Genomic DNA, 23,354 nt, shown 5'->3' with positions numbered 1-23,354 from the left:
GGTCAAATCCATCAATATCTGTGTGTACATGCGTGAGTGTGTGTGCCAGTGTGTGTATGTGTTTGCGTGCCTGAGTGTGTGTGTGTGTGAGTGTGAGTGTGTGTGTCAGCAAACTTGTGACAGGGCTGCCCAGACAGCTATCGGGAATGCTGTTTCAAAAGAATAGCGCCAAGGATTGGCATTGAACTGACAGATTCAGATTTAACCAGCCTTTTGTGTAACAGTGCTGAGCTACAGACGCATATTAATTCATCCACCCAATAAGCTGGTCATGTATACTCCCTGCAGCTTTGACGGAAAAGCTGCCAGAAGCATTTTTTTCTCAGCCAGAATACAATGTAGCTGCCCTGCAAACCTCAGCCCCCACCCCCCACACCCGCGACCCTTAGAGAGAACGGAATGCATAGATAAACCTTGGAGAAAAATGAAACTCTTCCCTTGGTTCCTCTTCAGCACAAAATTCGTCAAATTCTTTCTGCAAATCTAAATAAACTGCTGCCTTTCTTTGTCTACCAGCTTACTGACTCCCTCGGAGAATTAAACCAACTTCATCAAGCATGAACTGCCCTTTACAAATCCATGCTGGCTGCCCTGATTCAAAGTGCTGACTTATATTATCTCTCGTGATTATCCCCAGCAATTCTGTGCTTGACAAATTGAGACTCGCTGCTCTACAGGTATTCAGCTTACGGTCTCCCCCCCTTTCTACAACATTGCAACATCCCACTCCCTCCAGCCTGAGATAGAAGTCACTCTGAAATAGCCCAGTAACTTCATGACCAAACCCTTTGCCCTTGCGTTCAGGTTTAGGGTCAGGGAGGAATGCCATTCTTACCTGAGAACTGGACAGTTCAAGTCTCCATAGTCCAGAGACATGAGCGCAGAATCCAGCTTAGTACAACTCAATGCAGTTCTGCAGCAGTGCCACGATATCAAAGATGCCATCTCTGAGATGGCTGGAGGGCCCATGCTGCTCTCCTGAGTGAAGGTGGAACATCCTTTGGCTATTATTTTGAAGAGGAGGAAGCTGACGGTGTCACTGGCCAGGCCAGCATTTATTGCCTGTTCCTAATTGCCCAGAGGGCAGTTAAGAGTCAGCCACATTGCTGTGGGTATGGGGTCCAGAACAGGTAAGGATGGCAGTTTCCTTCCCTAAAGGACATTAGTGAACGAGATGAGTTTTTCTGACAATCGGCAATGGATTCATGGTTTTCATTAGACTCCTAATTCAGTTTTATTTCAACTGATTTCAAATTCTACCAGTTGCCGTGGCTGGTTTCAGCACAACGCTCTTTGAGGTTTTCTTGATTTGTTAAAAATTGTCTACAAGTGAAAGCTGCCTTATTAAAAAAACTCCATTACGATGTAGGGTCTTTATGACAGGACTACGTGGTATGAGAGGTAATTTAAATTCACTGCAGGGAATGGGATGCGATGTTAGGTTTGAGAGAATATCTGTTTGAGTCGTGTTAAATTTATGGAATCAAGGCAGCGAAGCAACTGGACAAAGCAAAGGTTTGCTACCTGTGTGAGAATGTAGGTTTGCCAAGATACAGGTGTAATGTCTAAACAGATAATAACATTTGGGTCATGCAGAAGGACATTAATAAGCTGCTGTGTGTGCTCAGCAACATGTTCCTTCCCTGAAGAGCTCTAAGAAGCCTGATGAAGTTAAACTTAAATGCCCTGAAGGTGACAAGTTAAAACGCGATGACTTCAGGAAATTGCAAACGTCACAAATGTGACTGTACGCTGGCAACGACCTGACTATAAAGAGCTCTTGTTAAACATTACTCTGTGAGAACAGGAGACAGCAGTCAAAGCCAGCCGAGTGCACCAAACATGCAAGTCTGGAGTCAACTATAATTACTGCTCATATTAGAACAGGTCTGAGAGGCTCTTGTTCACCCTCTATTAAAGCTTTGTATAACTGAATTCACATGGACTTTGATTAATAAATTAATACATCGCACTGACATCTCAGGAGTACATTAGAATCCAAACCTGATAGTTATAGAGGCAGGGATGATATTAAGGCATTTTCTTCATTGTAGAGAGAGATGGTAATTCTGCAACATGCATGTGGCTTGTGCAGATGCTATTGTGACCGTTGAGAGCTCAGAAATCCTGAGTGTACGCTGTGATACTTGAAGTAAATCCACTGTCAAAATCGAGTCAAGATCTAGTGCTATTGATTGAGACCTCAGCATTTCTAGCATTCTTCAAAAGATTCAATAGGGTACTAATTCATCACAATGCAGCTGAAATAGTTGGGATTTTGTGACAATTTAATCAATGCTTTTGTAAATGCTGTGCAAGAGAAGTATTTGTATCTCATCTGAATGTTTCATCCTCCGCAGTGTTGCATCAATCAAACCTTTCACCAAAGTACTCTTTCCTCACAACCTCACCTATCCATTCCAGAAAAGCTGCAACAAACTGAAGGGACGTAATGTTGGTCATAAATCTGCACAGATGGGTCAATGGAGACACTGTGTATTCCTGGTTTAAATAAAAATCGCTGCAGCTATAAATATAATTAGCAGATTTTCCCAATTCAACAATCTTAAGCAGAAAGTGCAAATCAATTCCCATTAAAGAAGCTAGTGACACAATATTGAGCACATTTGCTATCACATCAAGAGGAATGCCAATAATCCTTGTGGCCTTCACTGACACCACACTCTTCAAGGTGAACTGAGATAATGGAGATGGCCAGGTAAAGATCAGTAAGTATTGTTGTCCCATTTTGACCTGTAATAGCCCTGTGTAGCGTGAGTCTCCTTGTGTTTAAAGGGTTGAAGGCTCATTTGTTTGAGGCATTGAAAACATTAAAATAATGTGGTTGGATTGCAGTGGATATACAATGTGATCAGGAATGAGGACCCAGGACACATTAACTCAAAGTAAGTGCTGCACCAATTGGGAGGGATATCACGAGGCAATTTTCACCCAAAGGACAGGGAGAATCATTCTCCCAGTGGGCTGGAAATGTCGGGAGACAACTGGAGTTTCCAGGACTGGGTTGGATAGATCAGTTCTGAAGAAGAGTCACTGCAATGAATCAAACTCTATCTTGTCTCCACGGATGCTGCCAGATCTGCTGAGCAATTTGTGTTTTTGTTTCGATAGATTTTTATCAGGTAAGTATTAAACAGCAGCCAGCAAAATTGGAAAATGGAGGTGGAGTGCAAATAGCCACAGTCTGAGGGGCTGAATGATCTAGTCCCATTCCCTAACAGTTCTGTGTAAAATTGAAGTTTCCAAGCCTAACAAACAAAGTCTTGACATCTCACCTGGACTCCAAGGATCCCGAAGATTATGAAGAAAGCGCAGCAAATCAGGACAATGTTCCCAATGGGCTTGAGTGAGGAAATGAGAGTTTCAACAACCAATTTCAAACCTGGAGCTCGACTGATGACCCTAGGGAACAAGAGAGTGAGAAAACACAGCAAGAAAAGTAGATAGCATATAACCACCTGCACAGCTCAAAACATTTTTTCAGGATGAAATTGATCCTCCTTAGTTGACCCTTGCAGACCTGAATTCTCAGCTGTTTTCTATGACAACTCGATTTTGTTCATATAAATGAGAAGCGATTGTGTTTCCATCTGATGCTGAGCAGCGAGTAATCTCCCTGTGACTTACTGATCTCAAACAGTGATGTGCAGTTCCTGAATCACAAATAACTAGAGGAGTTGGGATTGTGTATCTCACAGAGCAGAAAGTCATGACGAGGTTCAATAAGAGTGTTGAAAATAAAGGGAGAGTTTGGTAAAGTACATACCATTTACAGTATACTGGCTGGCCATTTGTTGTGACGATCGACAGGGAATAACAACTTCATGAAGCAAAGGTGTGTGTTACATCAGTGTATAACCAGTGGACAAGGATGTGAATTGGCTGGCAAAAAAACCCTGAAATTTTCTTTAAAAATAAACAGAACAGGAGGATGCCATTCAGCCCATTGATCCTGCTCTGTCATTCAATTAAATCATGGCTGATCATCGAACTTAAAGCCAGTTTTTCCACATTGTTTCTGTGAGCCTAGCTGCCTTCAAAAATCTCCAAATTTCTGTCTTAAACCCATCCAATATTTGAGCTTCCACAGCCTCCTGTGGGTCATGAGTTCCAAAGGCTCAACACCTTCTGAGTGAGGGAATTCCTCCTCAGCTCATTCTTAAGTGGCCTACCCCTTGTTGTGAGATTGTGCCCCTAGTTTTACACTGAATGTACTGAGCTGGAGTGCACTGCCTAAAGGCAGAGGAAGCAGATTCGAGAGGAACTATCAAAAGGGGGTTGAGTAAATACTTAAAGGGAGCACTATCCCTGCCCAAGCTGTCTCCATCAAAACCAGAAATGGGGAGACTAGAGCGTGTTTGAGGTTTCACATTCCGTCTTGCCCTCAACCCGCACGTCCTTTCGGTAAACGTTTGTGAGTGTGAGTTTGGGCTTGGCTGTCATGGTCCCTGGTTGATGTTAACAATTTGGGTTCACACATCTGGACGGGGGAGTGTTCTCAGTCTGAGCAGGAGCGGAGCAGAAAATTGGAAAGGTAGATGCAGTGGAAGGGGAAAGAGCCAGGAGGCAGTCTTGATTTTCCAGTAATTTTGCTGATGAATTAAATCAGGTAGTATTGAGGGGAAAACACAAGCAATGAAGAAAAACAATAGCATTAATGTTGCGACGTGCTCACACAATTATGATCTTCGCTTTCGGATTACACAGATAATGAGAAGGGAGTCACTCCTACCTGAGGGGCCGCAGTGTCCTGAGGAGCCTGAGCACACGGAGTACGCCCAGTATCTTCGCTCCACCTGCTGATGCCAGTGACACGACTATGTCGATAAGTGAGACAAAGACCAGGAACCCATCCAGGATGTTCCAGCTACTTCGCAGGTAGGCTTGGTCACCAATGTAAAACCCCAGAGACACAACCTGGGAGGGGCAAACGGTGAATATCACATGATAACAGAGAACCTCTGGTGGGTGGGATATATGTGTGTGGGGAGGTTAAATCATGATGACTTCTGACAGGAAGCAGTTTTGACACTTTCATTGAAACATCTGCCCTCTCCAGCAGGACATAACAAAGATCTCTTTGGTCCAACCAGTCCATGCTGACCATGTTCCCAAGCTAAACTAGTCCCACCTGCCCGCTCCTGGCCCATATCCCTCCAAAGCTTTCCTACTCATGTACAATCACAATATCATGGAATACAAAGGCCTTGGCGTCCACAAAACAACCGCTAGGGATGATTTTAATTTTGTGGAGCGAGCAGAGTCTAGTTACCCTTCTTCAGAGCTGGTCTCAAAATATTAACTCTGCTTTCTCTCTCTTCACAGATGCTGCTGGACCTACTGAGTTTCTCCAGAATCCTTGCTTTTGCTTGTTTTAGCTATCCCCGGAGTTCCAAGACCAATATTTATCCTTACTAAAGAAAGTTCTGGTAGTTTTCCACTATTTTTGTGGGCTCTTGCTGTGCATAAATAGATTCCACCCTTTCCTACATTATGACTGTGATGACACTTCAACAACTGGGAAGCCTGGAGGCTATATAAATGTAACTTCTTTCTTTCAGAAATGAGCATTAACATAGGATTGCCTGATGAATTAGCTTCACATTCTCCAAGCGACACAAAGTTCAGACATGTCAAAGGATGAAGCACTTATACAGAAATGTCACAAGCCAAACTCCAGACTACTGATGGACGTGTTGCATTTCTATAGCACCTTTTGTGATCTCAGGACTTCCCAAAGTGCTTTGCAACCAGTGGAGCACTTCCTTTGAATTGTGATCATTGTTGTGACGCAGGAAATGCAGCACAGGAATCAGCCATAGACAACAACACGACAATCTAGCAGATTATCTGCTTCGGTATTTTGGTAAGAAGGGGGATCAGAACACAGAGGGGTGAGGGGCCCGACTTCACATTAGCACCACAGGCATGGGTGGGGGCGGAATGGGGGTTGGTGGGCAGGGGTTGGGGTACAGAGTACAGAGTGTGCGTGTGTGGTGGGGGCTGAAGTGGGGGTTGGGGGTGGGGGTGGGTTTGGAGTGGGGTGGGCTTGGGTGGTGGAGTAGGCTGAGATGTGGGGGCCGGAGTGGGGTGTGGTGGGTAGGGGTTGAAGTATAGAGTGGGCGTGAGTGGTGGGACTAGGTTTAGAGTGGGGTGGGCTTGGGGTGGAGTTGGCTGAGATGTGGGGGCCGGTGTGCGGCATGGTGGGTAGGAGTTGAAGTATAGAATGGGTGTGGTGGTGGGGGTACATTTGGAGTGGGGTGGGCTTGGGGGTGGAGTAGGCTGAGATGTGGGGACTGGAGTGGGGTGGGCTTCGGGGTGGAGTAGGCTGAGGGTTGGGCTGTAGGGGCCGGAGTGGGGTGTGGTGGATAGGGATTGGAGTATAGAGTGGGCGTGGTTGGTGGGGGTGGAATGGGGGTTGGCGGGTGGCTGGGGTGTGGGTTTGGGGTTGGTGTGCGGTGTGGAGTTGGGGTAAGTGTGGGTTTGGGGTGTTTAGTAGGGTTGGGACATTGGGACTGGAGTGGGGGCATTGGAATTTGGGTGGGGGTGCAGGGTTGGGTGGATGTTCCGGTGTGGGGGTGGGTTTCAGCCTCTTTGTGAAACACATACGGAAACTAATATTGTTTGGAAAAGATTCTTAATTTCTCCAGAAAGAGCTTGCTGCCCCTCTCACAAACTCTCAGGCCCTCCTTTGTAAATGTTTGGAATCCAATTCCCCACTGATGCCCCAGCATCGGTTTTCCTCATTACTCTCAAATCCAATCACATTAACCAAATCAGATGAGAATGGAACGGCAAGTAGGAATGGTGAGGGGTCACAGGGAGGGCCGTAATGTGAGGGTGGGAGGGGGGCAGTAAGAGGCCATGAGCAGTAGTGAGCAAGTTAGCAGGGCTATTGCGTTGAAGGATGGTGCATTCCTGACATTCTAACAGCAGGTGAGCTTTCCAATGTCTCATGTAGCCAATGCAATTCCCTGGAAATTGCTGTCTATATCCCATATTCAGCCACATCTCATCTGCTCCTAGTCTTCAGAACTGGTCTCTCTCCTAAGTGTCCACACATTCATGCTGCCCTCTGTTCCAGATACATTCCTCATGGATTGACATCCAAATTGGAAGATCCTCAGGATTTGACCCCAGTTGAAGAGGGGTTTCCACCATCTCAATCAGCTGCTGTGAAATTCCTGCATGGTGTTTTATGATACAATCTCATTCCTGTTGAGAATCTCTCACCTTCAGGGTCATCTCTGCCACAAAGATAGCTGTGAAGAAATAGTTGGAAACGCTGAGGAAGATCCTTTCCTGCAAAAACAAAGCCCAAAACATATAAAGTTAGTTAGAACACGAGTGACTACCTTGAATTACTAGTTATCAGAGACTGGATAGGGAAAACAGTAAATAACTTGCATCTGCAGAACGAGATAACTTACTTCTCTTTAATTACTCTCAGTCACAAAACTTGTTCAATCTGGAGGGAAAGTGGCGATGACTGATGAGATAAACCATTTTTAGTGTTATTGAATGAGCCAGCTAGTCTTCAGCCAAATCGATTCACTTTCCTTGATATCACAGAACGGTTGAAGGCACTGGATCCTGCAAAGTCTATGGGCCCTGACAATTTTCCGGCAATGTTACTGAAGACCTGTGCTCCAGAACTTGCCGCTCCCCTAGCCAAGCCATTCCAGTGCAGCTACAACACTGACATCTACCCAACAATGTGGAAAACTGCCCAGATATGTTCAGTACACAAAAAGCAGGACAAATCCAACCCGGCCAATTACTGTCCCATCAGCCTACTCTCGATCATCAGTCAAGTGATGGAAGGTGTCAGTAACAGTGCTGTCAAGCAGCACCTGCTCAGCAATAACCTGCTCAGTGACGCCCAGTTTGGGTTCTACCAGGGCCACTCAGCTCCTGACACCATTACAGCCTCGGTTCAAACATGGACAAAAGAGCTGAATTCCAGAGGTGAGGTGAGAGTGACAGCCCTTGAAATCAAGGCTGCATTCAACAGCATCATTGAGCTTTAGCAAAAACTGGAGTGAGTAGGGATAAGTGGGCAAACTCTGTCCTGGTTGGAGTCATATCTGGCACATTGGAAAATGGCTGTGTTTGTTAGAGGTCAGTCATCTCAGCTCCAGGACATCTCTGCAGGAGTTCCTCAGGGTAGTGTCCTAGGCCCAACCATCTTCAAATGCTTCATCAATGACCATCCCTCCATTATATGGTCAGAAGTGCGGATGTTTGCTGATGATTGCACAATGTTCAGCACCATTCACAACTCCTCAGATACTGAAGCAGTCCGTGTTCAAATGCATGATCTGGATGACATCCAGGTTTGGCTGATAAGTGCCAAGTATCATTGACAACATACAAATGTCAGGTAATGACCATCTTCATCAGGTGAGAATCTAACCACATCTCCCAATATTCATTTACATTACCACAATGGAATCGCCCACTATCAACACCCTAGGGGTTACCATTGACTAGAAACTGAATCAAACTAGCCATATAAATACAGTGGCTCCAAGAACAGGTCAGAGATTGGAAATTTCACAGCAAGTGACTCACCTCCTGGCTCCCAAAGCTCATTCACCATCCATACGTCATAAGTCAAGAGTGTGATGGAATACTCCCCATTTGCCTGAACAAAAGCAACTCCAATAACACTCAAGAATATTGACACCATCTCGGAAAAACCAACTCTTTTGGTTGGCATTATATCTACCTTCTTCGTCATCTGCTCTTTCTATCACTGATGCTCCGTAGCAGCAGTGTGTACTGTCTACAAGATGCACTGTTGAACTTCACCAAAGATCCTCAGACAGCACCTTCCAAACCTGCAACCACTTCCATCTAGATGTACAGGGGCAGCAGATACACGGGAACACCACACCCTGCAACTTCCCCACCAAGCCACTCATCATCCTGACTTGGAATTATATTGCCGTTCCTTCACTGTCAGTAGGTCAAAATCCTGGAATTCCTTCTCTGAGGGCATTGTGGGTCAACCCACAGCACATAGGCTGCAGTGGTTCAAGAAGGCAGCTCACCCCCACCTTCTCGAGGCGCAACTAGGGAAGGGCAACAAATGCTGGTCTTGCCAGCGATACCTACATCCTACATCCCAAAGCAGAAAACCTAGTCATTAGCACAGTGTGGGAGCTTGCTGTGTGAGGTCCAGCTGCTGTGTTTCCTACGTTATGACAATTTGAAAAGCCACTGCTTTGGAACTTTTGGAGGTTGTGAGCTGTATCGTAAAAAAGTCAATGCTCGCTTTTCTGTTTTTATCGATAGCAAAATGAAAGCTGAAGAGTTACTCACTGTGCTTCCCTGGTCAATCTCAGGCCTCTCCAATGCCACCGTGATGCAGTTCAGGAAAATAAAGGCCAGGACGATGTAATCAAAGAGCTTGTGGGTGATGATCATTTGACACATCAGGCGGAAACTATTCAGGTCAGAGAACACAGAATTGGAACTGTCACTTAACTGGCAAGAAAAGTCAGGAGACTGAAGCTCACGGGCACAGGGACATTGGCATCCCAACCTCTGCAGATGTGCAGAGACAGATCCAAAATCCTGCAGCAATGGCACAGGGTGATCCACTCAGATCTAAACTCAAACCTGGAAGTGGCTGAAATACACACAGTCTCGAAGAGAAAGAAGTGTTAATGTTTTTGGGCGGGTTGTTGTCAGAAACAGAGAGTGTCATGGTTTTAATAAAGTCGTCTAAGTTCACTGGACAGATGAACAAGGAACAAAGGCAGGCCACTCACCCCTTCGAGCCTGCTCCCCCATTCAATAGGATCATGGCCAATCTCATCTCGACGTCCCTGCATTTCCCCAATAATTTTTCATCCCTTGGTCATCAAGAAGCTATCTCCCTCTGCCTTCAAAATATCTAAAGACCCTGCATCCACTGCCAATTGAGGAAGGGAATCCCTAAGACTCTCAATCCTCTGAAAGAACATTTTCCATTTCCTCACCTCTGCCTTAAATGGGCGACCCCGTATTTTTAAAAAATGACTCCTGGTTGTGGATTCTCCCACAAAAGGAAACATCCTCTCTATGCCCACCTCGTCAAGGCCCCTCAGGATCTTACATGTTTAGACTAATCTTCTAAACTCTAGAGGATACAGGCCCAGCCTGAAGACAACTATGAGATCTCACATTTTAATTCTTCTCTGGGACACGGGCATCAGCATCAAGGCCAGCACTTGTAGCCCATTCGCAACTGCCCTTGAACTGAACAGCTTATCTATTTCAGAGGGTAGTTAGGATCCAACTATATCACTATGGGTCTGGAGTCACGCGTGGGTCGGACAGGGTAAGGATGGCAACTTTCCTTCTCTGAAGGGAGCTCGTGAATCAGACGGGTTTTACAACAATCAGCACCAGTTTTACGTTCCAGATTTATGTTAGTTGAGTTTAACTTCCACCAGCTGCTCCGATGTGATTTGAATGCTTGTCCCAAAGCACCATTCAGGGCCTCCGGATGACAAGTCCAGTGAGATTTCCAACTCACGATCCGAACTGTCAATCTCCTGAATGGTGAGCTTGGCTTTCACTCCGAACACCTCCCCATTCCGGCAAAACCCCTCCACCAGCCTCAAAGAACAAAAGTTGTTTTAAAGTTTCCTTTTAGGTTTTTACCCCATATAATGAGGCCCCTGAATTTTAAGGATGTCCCTCCTTGTTCTGGAAACTCCCACCATTGGAAATAAATTCTCCTTACACCACCACCATCCTGACTTGGAAATATATCACTGTTCCTTCACTGTCACTGGGTCAAAATCCTGAAATTCCCTCCTTTGGGGCATTGTGGGTCAACCCATAGCACACGGACTGCAGCTTCCCTACCTTCTCAAGGGGGCAATTAGAGATGGCCTAGCTGATGACACCCACATCCCATGAATTAATTTTTAAAATCACCCCTTCAAATAGAATCATGGAATCACAGCTTTGCACGGCACAGAAACAAACCCTTCGGTCCAACTTGTCCATGCTGACCCGATATCCTAAATTAATCTAGTCCCATTTGCCAGCATTTGGCCCATATCCCTCTAAACCCTTCCTATTCATGTCCCCATCCAGATGCCTTTTAAATGCTGTAATTGTACCAGCCTCCACCACTTCCTCTGGCAGCTCATTCCATACACGCACCACCCTCTGTGTGAAAAAGTTGCCCTTTTAAATCTCTCCCTTCTCTCCTTGAACCTATGCGCTTTAGTTTTGGACTCGCTACCCTGGGGAAAAGACTTGACTATTCACCCTATCTATGCCTCTAATCATTTTATAAACTGCTAAATGGTGTGTTCCCAGCCCCACAGATCATTGCAGGTAAAGTCGCCTATTGGATGTTGGCTCTCTGCGGTCTTCTGAATGCTTACCTATTCTGTGGGGAGAACAGATAAACTGACCAGTCTGCCCGAGTATCACACCAGTCCGGTTTGTAGATTTCCACCATCTTCTGAATTCGGAACCACAGGCTCTGCAAGGAAGATGAGCAAACCCAGTTATCACGAGGAACGAGCAATTATCTCACCCACAATGTGAGTGCTGACCTCTCGCCATTGCTGCTAAGCAGGATCAAACCACTATCCTTTGAGCCTTGGCACCTGATCAGATGAAGGATGTCTTCCTTGACTGGACAAGTCGGAGCTTCCAGATGATAAAGAAAGACTCCCCTCTTGGAATTACAGAATCATACAGGGCAGAGGAGGCCACTCTGTCCACTGAATCCATGTTTGCTCTTTCAGGAAACAATCGAGACCCACTCCTCTCTTTTATCCCAAAACCCTGCAATTTTGCATCCTTCAACTATTAATCGAAGTCTCTTTTGAAGCTACTATTGAAGCTGTAATTATTTTTTTGACCAGGCACTGTATTCCAAATCCTGATCATAAGCCGTGGAGAGAAAGATCTGGTTGATGCTGCCTCCAATTCCTTTTTGCAATCATGTTAAGCCTGTGCCCTCTGATTACTGACTCTTCAGTCATTGTACTTACTCCATCAAAACACTTCACTGCTATATAAACACCATCTTATTTCCTCTCAGGCTTCCCTGTTGTATATGCTGGCAAGTACATGATATGACAATAATGGAATCTTTAAACAATCATCATGATCAGCCTGAGTCAATGGCCCTGAAATAAGGTGAAGAAAGCTCCCATTGGTGATCTACTCTGGGAATCATTGATCTGAGCTCTCCTGCTCTTGCCACACTACACAAGGTGTACTTTCCCACAGGGCAGGTTCAGCTGCCAGAGATCGAAGGAAAGGGAGTTTTGAAAATGTTCTGACATCGATTTCTGGTAGGTACCAGCCCAGAGTGCCCTTCCAGTAAATCTCTTGGTTTTTCAGCCTTTTGACATCACAAAACCTTCCAGATCTTGACAGGTCACCTTCACCACTCCTCTGGCACAGGTTAGTGGGCCTTCAGCATACAGTCCATGTGCATGCACCAGCACAAACAAAACGACAATATTGTTTAAGGATAAATGTGGATGGGCATGTTCTAGAGGTAATAGAGTGCAGCTGGAGCATCTATTCATGGGCTTTTTTTTTCTGGTAATATTTGTGTTTGGGTACCCTTGGAGAGAGAACACATTGTGTTCACCAACAGCCTCAAGGCTTTTAAGGAGAGGTGGGCACCTTTTTTTGGGGGGGCGCGGAGGGGCAGTAGGAGTGCATTATCTCCACCTCCAACTCCGACACTGCACCTGCTGAGTGACGCTTGTCATAGAATCCCTACAATGTGGGAGCAGGCCATTCGGCCCATTTGAGTCCACACTGTCCCTTCAAAAAACATTCCATCCAGACACACCTCCCACCCTATCCCTGTAACCCTCACATTTCCCGTGGCTAACCCACCTGGCCTGCCCATTATGGGTAATTTCGCACAGCCAACCCACCCTAACCTGTGCATCTTTGGACTGTGGGAGGAAACCAGAACACCCAGATGGTCACCTGAGAGTGGAATTGAACTCAGGGCCTTGGCACTGTGGGGTTAACCACTGAGCTACCATACTGCCACTTCTTAACTATAGCAATTACCCTTGCCCAAGGGTAGAATTGAGCCCAAGTCCCTAGGACTGTGAGCCATCACGTCAATTGTTACTCGCTTTGGTGTTTCAGTGAGTTAATTTGGTGATGGACCAACAAATAAAAAAGGCTAAATCAGGATCCCTAATTTTAAAACCGAGTCCCCAAGGGCTCCTGAGGTGCTGCGATAGAGCTCCTATCCCTGAGCCAGGTGGTCCAGGTTCAACTCCCACCTGCTCTAGAAGTGTGTAATATCTCTGAACAGGCTGATTAAAAACAATGTAAACAGTGTCACTATTTCTGGACTGATCCACAAATACAAATAGGTGGGGGCTATGTTCCCTGGAGCGCAGACGGCTGAGAGATTTATAAAATTGCGAGGGTTATGGATAGGGTGAAGAGCCAAGTTTTTTTATTCCCCAGGGGTAGGGGTGTCCAGAACTAAAGGGCTTACATTTGAGGAGAGAGGGGAAAAATTTAAAAGGGATCTGAGGGGCAACATTTTCACACAGAAGGTAGTGCTTGCTCGGAACAAGCTGCCAAAGGAAGTGGCAGAGTTGGGTGCAATTATAACATTGAGAAGACATATGGGCAGGTACATGGGCAGGAAAGGTGTAGAGGGAGCTGGGCCAAATGCAGGCAAATGGGACTAGTTCTGTTAAGCAAACCTGGTCTACATGGATGAGTTGGGCCGAAGGGCCTGTTTCTGTGCTGTATGACTCTATGGGTCTATGTCTCTAAGAAGAACATCCTTTCCATGACCACCCTGTGAAGATCATTCAGGATCACATAGATGTCAATCAAGTCACCCCCTTACTCTTCTCAACTCTAATTGAAACAAACCCAGTTTGTTCAACGTTTCATCATAAGGTAACCCATGTATTCCAGGCATCAATCTCATAAATCTCCTCTGTGCCACCTCCAACACATTTTGGAAAATTAACACTAACACAGCCACTGCCTCATCAGTCCCCTCTTTTTAGGCCCCAGGATGATGTTGCTCTGGATCCAGAGATTTGTCAGTTTACAGCTCTGTCGGTCTGTGCCATTTCCCTAATGATCAAATAAGGTTAATATCTAACTTTCAATGCAATTGCTCTTCACGCTGTAAGCCTCCCTTCCAATCCAGCAGCAACATCACAGTCAGAGATAATGGGAACTGCAGATGCTGGAGAATTCCAAGATAATAAAATGTGAGGCTGGATGAACACAGCAGGCCAAGCAGCATCTCAGGAGCACAAAAGCTGACGTTTCGGGCCTAGATTGATGAAGGGTCTAGGCCCGAAACGTCAGCTTTTGTGCTCCTGAGATGCTGCTTGGCCTGCTGTGTTCATCCAGCCTCACATTTTATTATCTTGCAACATCACAGTCACTCTGTTCAAAGCCACTGATTACCCCTCCTGTGAAGTAATGACCCCCTTGCAAACAAAGCCCACATATCCCACTTGCTATCTAATCTTTATCAGGTTCCATCAGGTCCCTGTTCTGCACTGGCCCAAGTTGCTGCCTCAAACATCAGGTTCTTTCTTGGCCCTTCCTATGTCCCCTCTTCCTGACCTTCCGCAGCCCATCATCACCTTCTATTGCTGGATCTTTGCTGACACCTAGCTCAATAGCTGATTTTTTTTCCCCAGTAACGATTACAGTAGAAATCAAATATAGCAACACTATAGTAGAAGAGTATTCACCTTGCAAAGTCTGTTTGTTTTTATATATTCCATCTGGTACATTTAAAGATTCCAGTCAAGTCCTGTGGGACTCCCACCTCAGGAACATTTTCTTGTGTCCTTCAATATTGTCTTAAAAAACATCATCTTTGAGTAAACCTGCAGCTCTCCCATCACTCAAGGCTGCAATTCAGTGACTAGTCTGCTTGCTGATTAACCTGCACTGGGATTTTCAATTGTAACGAAGAGCCCAGGATAAACACAAGCTGTTCCTGTTACTTATTCAAGTCTGTTTGAAAGGGTTATGTACGTATCCGCCATCCAGATTGGTAGCAAGTGAAATAATCTATTCCCCTAGAAGCTTATCAAACTTCATAAACGTTACATTAAGAAATTGCACTTGATGTACTTTTGGAGCCGTTCCCATTAGTTTTATTTATTTTTACACACATGTCACAGGGTTACATGTCTAGCAAGTTACTTATCTCCATTAAGACCCTGTCAATCTGAGACAAAGGCACAAAAATGGTCTTATTTCCAGTACAATTAAAATTCATTTGGCAAATGTCACATGGACAATGTATAAACGCCTAGAATTTGCATGCATAATCACTTTTAATGCTAAATGCACAGCGCTTAAGCGGTTTTGTCATTCATGAATTCACTTCCCTTTTGAGTTTAACACCTAATGGGTTTTGTCACTGCAATGTCTCTTCAAACTGTATCTTTTATATGTTGGATTTGCCAGTGACTTGCTTGAACATTTTCCAGACCATAGTGCCTTGACAGGGAACCCTATCTGACTGTCTGTTGAACCAGTTAGATCTGTAAGAGGTGCTATGTTAGCAGACTGTGGTGGTGTGAATGTCCCATTTAACCTTTTCCACCCAGTTGCGAGGAGTATTTGTTAGCTGCCCCTGCCTAAAAGTGTACCCATCGCTCTATTGACCCATTACCCCTGTGCTCACTGGCCCATCCTTGGTTCTCAGTTTGGCAACACCTCCATTTTCAAATTCTCAATCTTGTTTTCAAATAACTGCACAGTCTCACTCCTCCCTATCTCTGCACTCTCCTCTCCGTCTTCCTCCTTCACTTAATCTCTGTCTTCGCCTCTCTCCGCCTGTCTTCTGCCCCTTGCAAAGTTTCCTATAATTCAGTGCCGATCACATCCTGAGTTCATACAAGTGACCTGATGAGAGGAACAGATGTGTGACAACATCTCATTCAGAGCATTCGCAAAATACTGCAGATGCTGGAGAGATGGGATAAAAACAGAAAGTGTTAGAGAATCTCGCGGGTCTGAAAATGTCTGTGGAGAGAGAGAGAGAGAGATACAGAGAGAGAGAGAGAGCCAGAGAGAGAGAGAGAGAGAGAGCCAGAGAGAGAGAGAGAGAGATACAGAGAGAGAGAGAGAGCCAGAGAGAGAGAGAGAGATACAGAGAAAGAGAGAGAGAGAGATACAGAGAGAGAGAGAGCCAGAGAGAGAGAGAGAGATGCAGAGAGAGAGAGAGAGAGATACGGAGAGAGAGAGAGATACAGAGAGAGAGAGCGCCAGAGAGAGAGAGAGAGATACAGAGAGAGAGAGAGAGATACAGAGAGAGAGAGAGCCAGAGAGAGAGAGAGAGAGAGAGATACAGAGATACAGAGAGAGAGAGAGAGCCAGAGAGAGAGAGAGAAAGAGAGAGAGAGAGAGATAACCATAGAGTCATACAGCACAGAAACAGACTCTTCAACCCAATGTACTCCTAAACTAAATGACACCCACCTGCCTGCACTTGGCCCATGTCCCTCCAAAGATTTCTTATTCATGAACTTATCCAAATGTCCTTTAAATGCTGTAACTGTACCCACATCTACCACTTCCTCTGGAAGTTCATTCTTTGCACAAACCATTCTGCATAATAAAAAATCACCCCTCATGTCTTTTTTAAATCTCTCACCCGCCATTCATATTATCTATACCCCTCATGATTTCATAAACCTCTATAAGGTCAACTCTCAACCTCCTACACTCCAGTGAGAAAGGTCCCAGCCTATCCAGCCTCCCTTTATAGCTCAAACCCTCCAACCCTGGAAGCATCCTGGTAATCTTTTCTGAACCTTCTCCAACTTAAAAATATCCTCCCTGTAACAAGGCAGCCAGAACTGAATACAGTGCTCGAGAGAGAGAGAGAGAGAGAGAAAGACAGAGTTAATATTTCTGCTCAGGTATGACATCTCTCTGGAGTTCAGTGGGTTCTAAAGCCACTCAAATTCCATTTGAAACATTGGCTCCATTTCACAGAACACTAAAACAGTTATAACATTGAGAAGAAAGCCATTCGAGTTCTGAGCCCTTGAAGGAGCCTCACCTCCCGAGGCACTGAGGACTTTTCTAATGCTCCTCTCTCCATTGAGGCTGCTGGTGTTTTCCCTCATTTTCTGTTTTGTTGTACAACCCTTGCACTGGAGAAAGAGACCCCAACTGAGCCCCATCAAGTCTGAACTGACCATCCAAAGAGCATCCCACACATGCCTCAACTCTATCCTTATGAACCCCAGCCCCCGCCCCACTGGCTTTTGTTTTCCCATGGCTAACCCACCAGACTGCACATCCCTAGACACTATGGGGCAACTTCCAATGGCCAATCCACCATAACCTGCACATCTTTGTGGGAGGAAACAGGGGCACCCGGAGGAAACCCATTCAGACACAGGGATAACGAGCAAACTCTACACAGGCAGTCACCTGAGGGTGGAAGCGAACCCAGGATCCTGGCGCTGTGAGGCAGCAGTGCAAGCCTTGCTCCTGGAAAATGACTTTTCTCTGAATTTCATGTGGAGTCACATCACTCATTTTGTATTCCTCCCCATTGAATTGTTCTGGTGAAAATCTGCACCTCGAACCAACTGCTCAGCCTGTGACCTGCTGAATGGACTCAACCTCTTTCCCAGATTATTGTACTGGTACTGCATTTGTTTCACTCTGTGTCGGACGCTGTGACCCATAGAATGAGCAAAGCCAGTCCTGACAACTCTGTTAGGATAGTGATCCAATCTGCATTTCCTCACACTGACCATGGTGGAATTGGCCCTCTTTAAAACGGACCTAGAAAATTCATTGGTCTTTCCATTTTCTTGGAAGAATCCTGCATTTCAAAGGACATTCCGATTATAAGGTCAATGGCAGGAGGTTTAGAGGGGATTGGGTGGAAAATCTTTTTACTCAGAGGATAATTGAGGGAATCTGGGAGGGTAGTTAAAGTGGGACACCTCACCGCATTTTAAAAAATGGTACTAGTTTTGCAAATCAGAAACAAGAACAGAGGCAATCAAATGTGAGGCTGGATGAACACAGCAGGCCCAGCAACATCTCAGGAGCACAAAAGCTGACGTTTCGGGCCTAGACCCTTCATCAGAGAGGGGGATGGGGTGAGGGTTCTGGAATAAATAGGGAGAGAGGGGGAGGCGGACTGAAGATGGAGAGAAAAGAAGATAGGTGGAGAGGAGAGTATAGGTGGGGAGTTAGGGAGGGGATAGGTCAGCCCAGGGAAGACGGACAGGTCAAGGAGGTGGGATGAGGTTAGTAGGTAGGAAATGGAGGTGCGGCTTGGGGTGGGAGGAAGGGATGGGTGAGAGGAAGAACAGGTTAGGGAAGCAGAGACAGGGTGGACTGGTTGTGGGATGCAGTGGGTGGAGGGGAAGAGCTGGGCTGGTTGTGTGGTGCAGTGGGGGGAGGGGACGAACTGGACTGGTTTTGGGATGCGGTGGGGGAAGGGGAGATTTTGAAGCTGGTGGAGTCCACATTGATACCATTGGGCTGCAGGGTTCCCAAGCAGAATATGAGTTGCTGTTCCTGCAACCTTCGGGTAGCATCATTGTGGCACCGCAGGAGGCCCATGATGGACATGTCATCTAAAGAATGGGAGGGGGAGTTGAAATGGTTTGCGACTGGGAGGTGCAGTTGTTTATTGTGAACCGAGCGGAGGTGTTCTGCAAAGCGGTCCCCAAGCCTCCGCTTGGTTTCCCCAATGTAGAGGAAGCCACACTGGGTACAATGGATACAGTATACCACATTGGCAGATGTGCAGGTGAACCTCTGCTTAATATGGAAAGTCATCTTGGGGCCTGGGATAGGGGTGAGGGAGGAGGTGTGGGGGCAAGTGTAGCACTTCCTGCGGTTGCAGGGGAAGGTGCTGGGTGTGGTGGGGTTGGAGGGCAGTGTGGAGCGAACAATGGAGTCAGGGAGAGAGTGGTCCCTCCGGAAAGCAGACAAGGGTGGGGATGGAAAAATGTCTTGGGTGGTGGGGTCGGATTGTAGATGGCGGAAGTGTCGGAGGATGATACGTTGTATCCGGAGGTTGGTGGGGTGGTGTGTGAGAACGAGGGGTATCCTCTTTGGGCGGCTGAGGCGGGGGCGGGGTGTTAGGGATGTGTTGCAGGAAATGCGGGAGACGCGGTCAAGGGCGTTCTCGACCACTGTGGGGGGAAAGTTGCGGTCCTTGAAGAACTTGGACATCTGACAAGAACAGACGTTGCTGGAAAAACTCAGCAGGTCTGGCAGCATTTCTGGAGAGAAAGCAAAGTGAACATTTTGGGTCCAGTGACTCTTCTACATAACTTTTAAAAAGTACGTGGATTAACACTTGAAATGTTGTGAGATTCAAGGTTAGGGGCCAAGTGTTAGAATGCTGGGAAGGTGAAGGCTTAGTGGTATTATTGCTGGACTATTGAAACTCAGCTAATGTTCTGGGGATAGTAGGAACTGCAGGTGCTGGAGAATCCGAGATAACGAGGTGTAGAGCTGGATGAACACAGCAGCCTAGGCCCTTCCTGAAACGTCAGCTTTCCTGCTCCTCTGACGCTGTTTGGCTTGCTGTGTTCATCCATCTCTACACCTTGTTATCTCTAATGTTCTGGGGACCCAGGTTCAAATCGTGTGATGGCAGATAGTGAAATTTGAATTCAGTAAAGAATCTGGAATTAAAGGTCTAATGATGACAAGAAAACCATTGACAAATGCCAAGAAAAACCCATCTGGCTCCTTTAGGGAAGGAAATCTGTCATTCTTAGGTCTGACATACTGGTGACTCCAAACTCACAGCAATGTGGTTGTGTCTTAACTGGCCTCTGGGCAATAAATGCTGGCTTGGCCTGGCCAGAGATGCCAACATTCTGTGAGTGAATAAAAAAAAAATGGTGTAAATTTTGTTGGTGCAGACACAATGGGTCGAAGGAGCATTCAGAGTCATAGAGTCACAAAGTAATGCAGCATGGAAACAGACCCTTCGGCCCCTTTGGTCCATGCTGACCCTGGTGCCCACATTTGGTCCATATCCCTCTAAAACCATGTGCCTATCCAAATGGTTTGAGCATGTTGTTATTGTACCTGCCTCATCACTTTCTCTGGCAGCTCAATACAAAAAAACACCACTCTCTGAATGAAGGAGTTCCCCTCAGGTCCTTCTTAAATCTTTGCCCTCTTACCTTAAACCTATGTTCTCTAGTTTTCAATTCCTCATCCCCGGGAAAAAGACGATATGCATTCATCCTATCTATGCCCCTTATGCTTTTATACACCTCCACAAGGTTACTCCTCATTCTCCTATGTTCCGAGGAATACAGTCCTTTCCTGGCCAACCACTTCCTATAATTCAGGCCTACTAGTCCTGGCAACACCCTTGTAAATCTTCTTTGCACACTTTCTAGTTTAACTATGTCTTTCCTGTAACAGGGTGACCGAAACTGTACACAATACTCCGATGCAGGCTCACCAATGACTTATACAACTGTAACATAACGTCCCTACTCCTATACTCAGTGCCTCGACTGATGAAGGTCAGCATGCTACATATCTTCTTCATCGCCCTGTCTACATGTGACGTTGCAGTCAATGAACTATGTACTTTTACTCCTAGGTCCCTCCATTTCACAACACTCCGCAGGACCTCACCATTTACTGTGTAAGCCCTACCTTGGTTTGACTTTCCAAAGTGCAGCACCTCCCACTTATCTGATTGGAATTGCATTTGCCAATCTTCAATTCCCATCTGATCAAGAGCCTTCTGTAATTTTTGATAACCTTCTTTGCTATCAGTGGCACCTCCTAATTTTGTATCATCCACAAACTTACTAATCATGCCTTGTACATTCACATCCAGATCATTTCTGTAAATAACAAATGACAAAGGTCCGAGCACTGACCCCTGTGGCACACCACTAGTCACAGGCCTCCAGTGCAAGAAACAAGCTTCAAACATCAGCCTCTGCTTCCTACCATTGAGCCTATTTTGAATCAAATTAGCCAGCTCTCCCTGGATCCCATGCAGCTTAACCTTCATGACCAGCCTACTGTGTAGGACCTTGTCAAAGCCCTTACTGTACAAACAAGATCCACTGTCCTACCCTCATCCACCCTCTTGGTTACCTCTATGAAAAGCTCTAAAAGATTTATCAGACATGACTTCCCGCACACAAATCCATGCTGACTCTCCCTAATCAGATCTTGACTATCCAAATGTTGGTTGGTCCAGTGCCTCACTATCCTCTCCAATAACTTGCCTACCACTGATGTCAGGCTCATTGGCCTGTAGTTCCCTGGCTTGTCTTTACTACTTTTCTTAAACAATGGAACAAGATTAGCCACCCTCCAGTCTCCCAGAAATTCACCACTGGCTAAAGATGAAGCAAAAATCTCTGCAAGAGCCTCTGCAGTTTCTTCCCCAGCCTCCCACAATCTCTGAAGATGGACTTGATCAGGCCCGGGGGATTTATCCAACTTAATGTGCTTTCGAGCTGCAAACACCTCCTCTCTGGTAATATGTATGTAGTCCAAAACATCCCCGCTTGTTTCCCTTGTCTCCTTAGCATCCATGATTCTCTCCTCAGTAAACACTAAATATTCATCAAAATATCTCCCTCATCTACTGTGACTCCACACATAGACGGCCATGCTGATCCTTAAGGAGACCTATTCTCTCCCGAGCCACAATTTTACTCTTAATATAGCTGTAGAACCTCTTGGGATTATCTTTAACCTTCTCAGCTAGATCCATCTCATACCTCTTTTTGCTCTTCTGATTTTCCTCTTAAGTATGCTCCCTGACTTTTTATAGTCATCTGTGGAGTCACTTGACCCCAATGGCTTAAACCTAATGTATTCCACCTTCTTTCTCCTGACCAGAGCCTCAATGTCCCTCATCAGCCTAGGATCCCTAAACCTGCCAGTTTTTTCCTTTGCCCTAAAAGGGCCATATTGTCCCTGGATTCTAGGTGTCACACTTTTAGAAGCCCCTCATTTGCATGTTGTTCCTTTTCCTTCAAACATACTCACCCAATAGAAAGGTCTCGGCCTGAAACATAAGCCTTCCTGCTCCTCTGACGCTGCTTGGCATGCTGTGTTCATCCAGCTCTACACCTTGTGATCTCACTCAATAGACTTCTGATATATCCTGCCTAATGGTCTCAAAATTGGTTCTGCTCCAGTTTAGCACCTTAACTCTAGGACCTGTCCTATCTTTTTCCATAACTTCTGCGTTTTATGATTTTATGAGATGGTAAAACATATGGGAAATCGTTTGTCAACTCACATAGTCGATTTCCTCATCATAAACGCCCCGGTCTTTCCTGTTGTTCATCTTTGGGAAGATTTCCTTCACAATATGTGGGCCCTTGCCATTACAGTCCCTACGCTCCAAGGTAACCGTCGCTATGCTGTTCTTCCTGGGCACGGGCTGCACAGCGGGGACCTGGAGGAGTTCCGGCAAGTCCCCTGAACCTTTGGTGTCCAGCGATAGTGCCCGACGAAGCAGTGGGTTGGAGCTGGCAGCCTCCTCGGGACGGGCGTCTCTGGGGTCATCAGAGGTCGAGGAGATTCTTTGCCTGTCGCCCGCAAGGAGGGCCTCATGTTCCCCGGAGAGAGGCTTGTGTTTCAGGCTCGAGGCTCGGCCTACGCTGCCCCAGCTGGTCCTCCGGCTGCCCCAATTACTGCCAGCGCCCCATGGTACATAGTGAGAGCTTCGCCGGCTTGACTGCAAAGAACAAAATAAACAGTCATCACCACGGTGGGAGCAGAGAGTCAGGGGTCATCACCATCTATCACATGGGGCAGGGAGTCAGGGGTCATCACCATCTATCACATGGGGCAGGGTGTCATGGGTCATCGCCACCCGTCACATGGGAGCAGGGGGTCAGGGGTATCAGCAGCTGTCACATGGGGTGTTTGGTCATCACCACCTGTCACATATGGGGCAAGGGGAGGTCATCACCATGATTGTCTCCCAGTAAATATCCATTAAAACATCTCCCTCATCTCCTATTGCTCCACACATGTGACTGTCAGGTCGGGTGGGGGCGTCATCACCACCTGACTGTCACACTGGGAGGATGCGCAGGGGGATTGGCCAAGGTCCCTTGGCCTGTTTCACTCGGTCATATGACTGGCCAGCCCCTGACAGCAGGCTGCAGAGATTCAAAGGCTAGCTCAGGGATAGGTTTGAGTGGGGTGACACTCCTAAAGCTGTACTGAGGAAACACTGCACTCTGTCTTTCAGATGAGACATTAACTGGAGGACCAAGGAGACATTTTTGGGAGAAGTGGCAAGGAATGAGAGCAGATGATGAATAGCAGGACCCTCCTGA

General features: G+C 46.2%; 1 protein-coding gene across 2 annotated transcripts in view; it reads right to left on the bottom strand.

Annotated features, from left to right (window-relative positions):
* Positions 1–23,354, bottom strand: part of cacna1ia (calcium voltage-gated channel subunit alpha1 Ia) — a 203,400-nt gene that overhangs the window by 76,888 nt on the left and 103,158 nt on the right. For both annotated transcript variants that reach the window (XM_048521514.2, XM_048521511.2), the window contains exons 15-20: positions 22,304–22,744; positions 11,415–11,515; positions 9,349–9,472; positions 7,255–7,323; positions 4,754–4,938; positions 3,297–3,423 (exon numbers count right to left, since the gene is read on the bottom strand). In XM_048521514.2, the coding sequence (XP_048377471.1) occupies positions 3,297–3,423; positions 4,754–4,938; positions 7,255–7,323; positions 9,349–9,472; positions 11,415–11,515; positions 22,304–22,744 (1,047 nt within the window). The remainder of the gene's footprint in view (positions 1–3,296; positions 3,424–4,753; positions 4,939–7,254; positions 7,324–9,348; positions 9,473–11,414; positions 11,516–22,303; positions 22,745–23,354) is intronic.

The sequence above is a fragment of the Stegostoma tigrinum genome, chromosome 38 (genome assembly GCF_030684315.1).
Source record: "Stegostoma tigrinum isolate sSteTig4 chromosome 38, sSteTig4.hap1, whole genome shotgun sequence".
Classification (NCBI taxonomy): domain Eukaryota; kingdom Metazoa; phylum Chordata; class Chondrichthyes; order Orectolobiformes; family Stegostomatidae; genus Stegostoma; species Stegostoma tigrinum.
The sequence above is the reverse complement of the archived record's forward strand: the minus strand, read 5'-3'. Positions and strand labels throughout refer to the sequence as shown.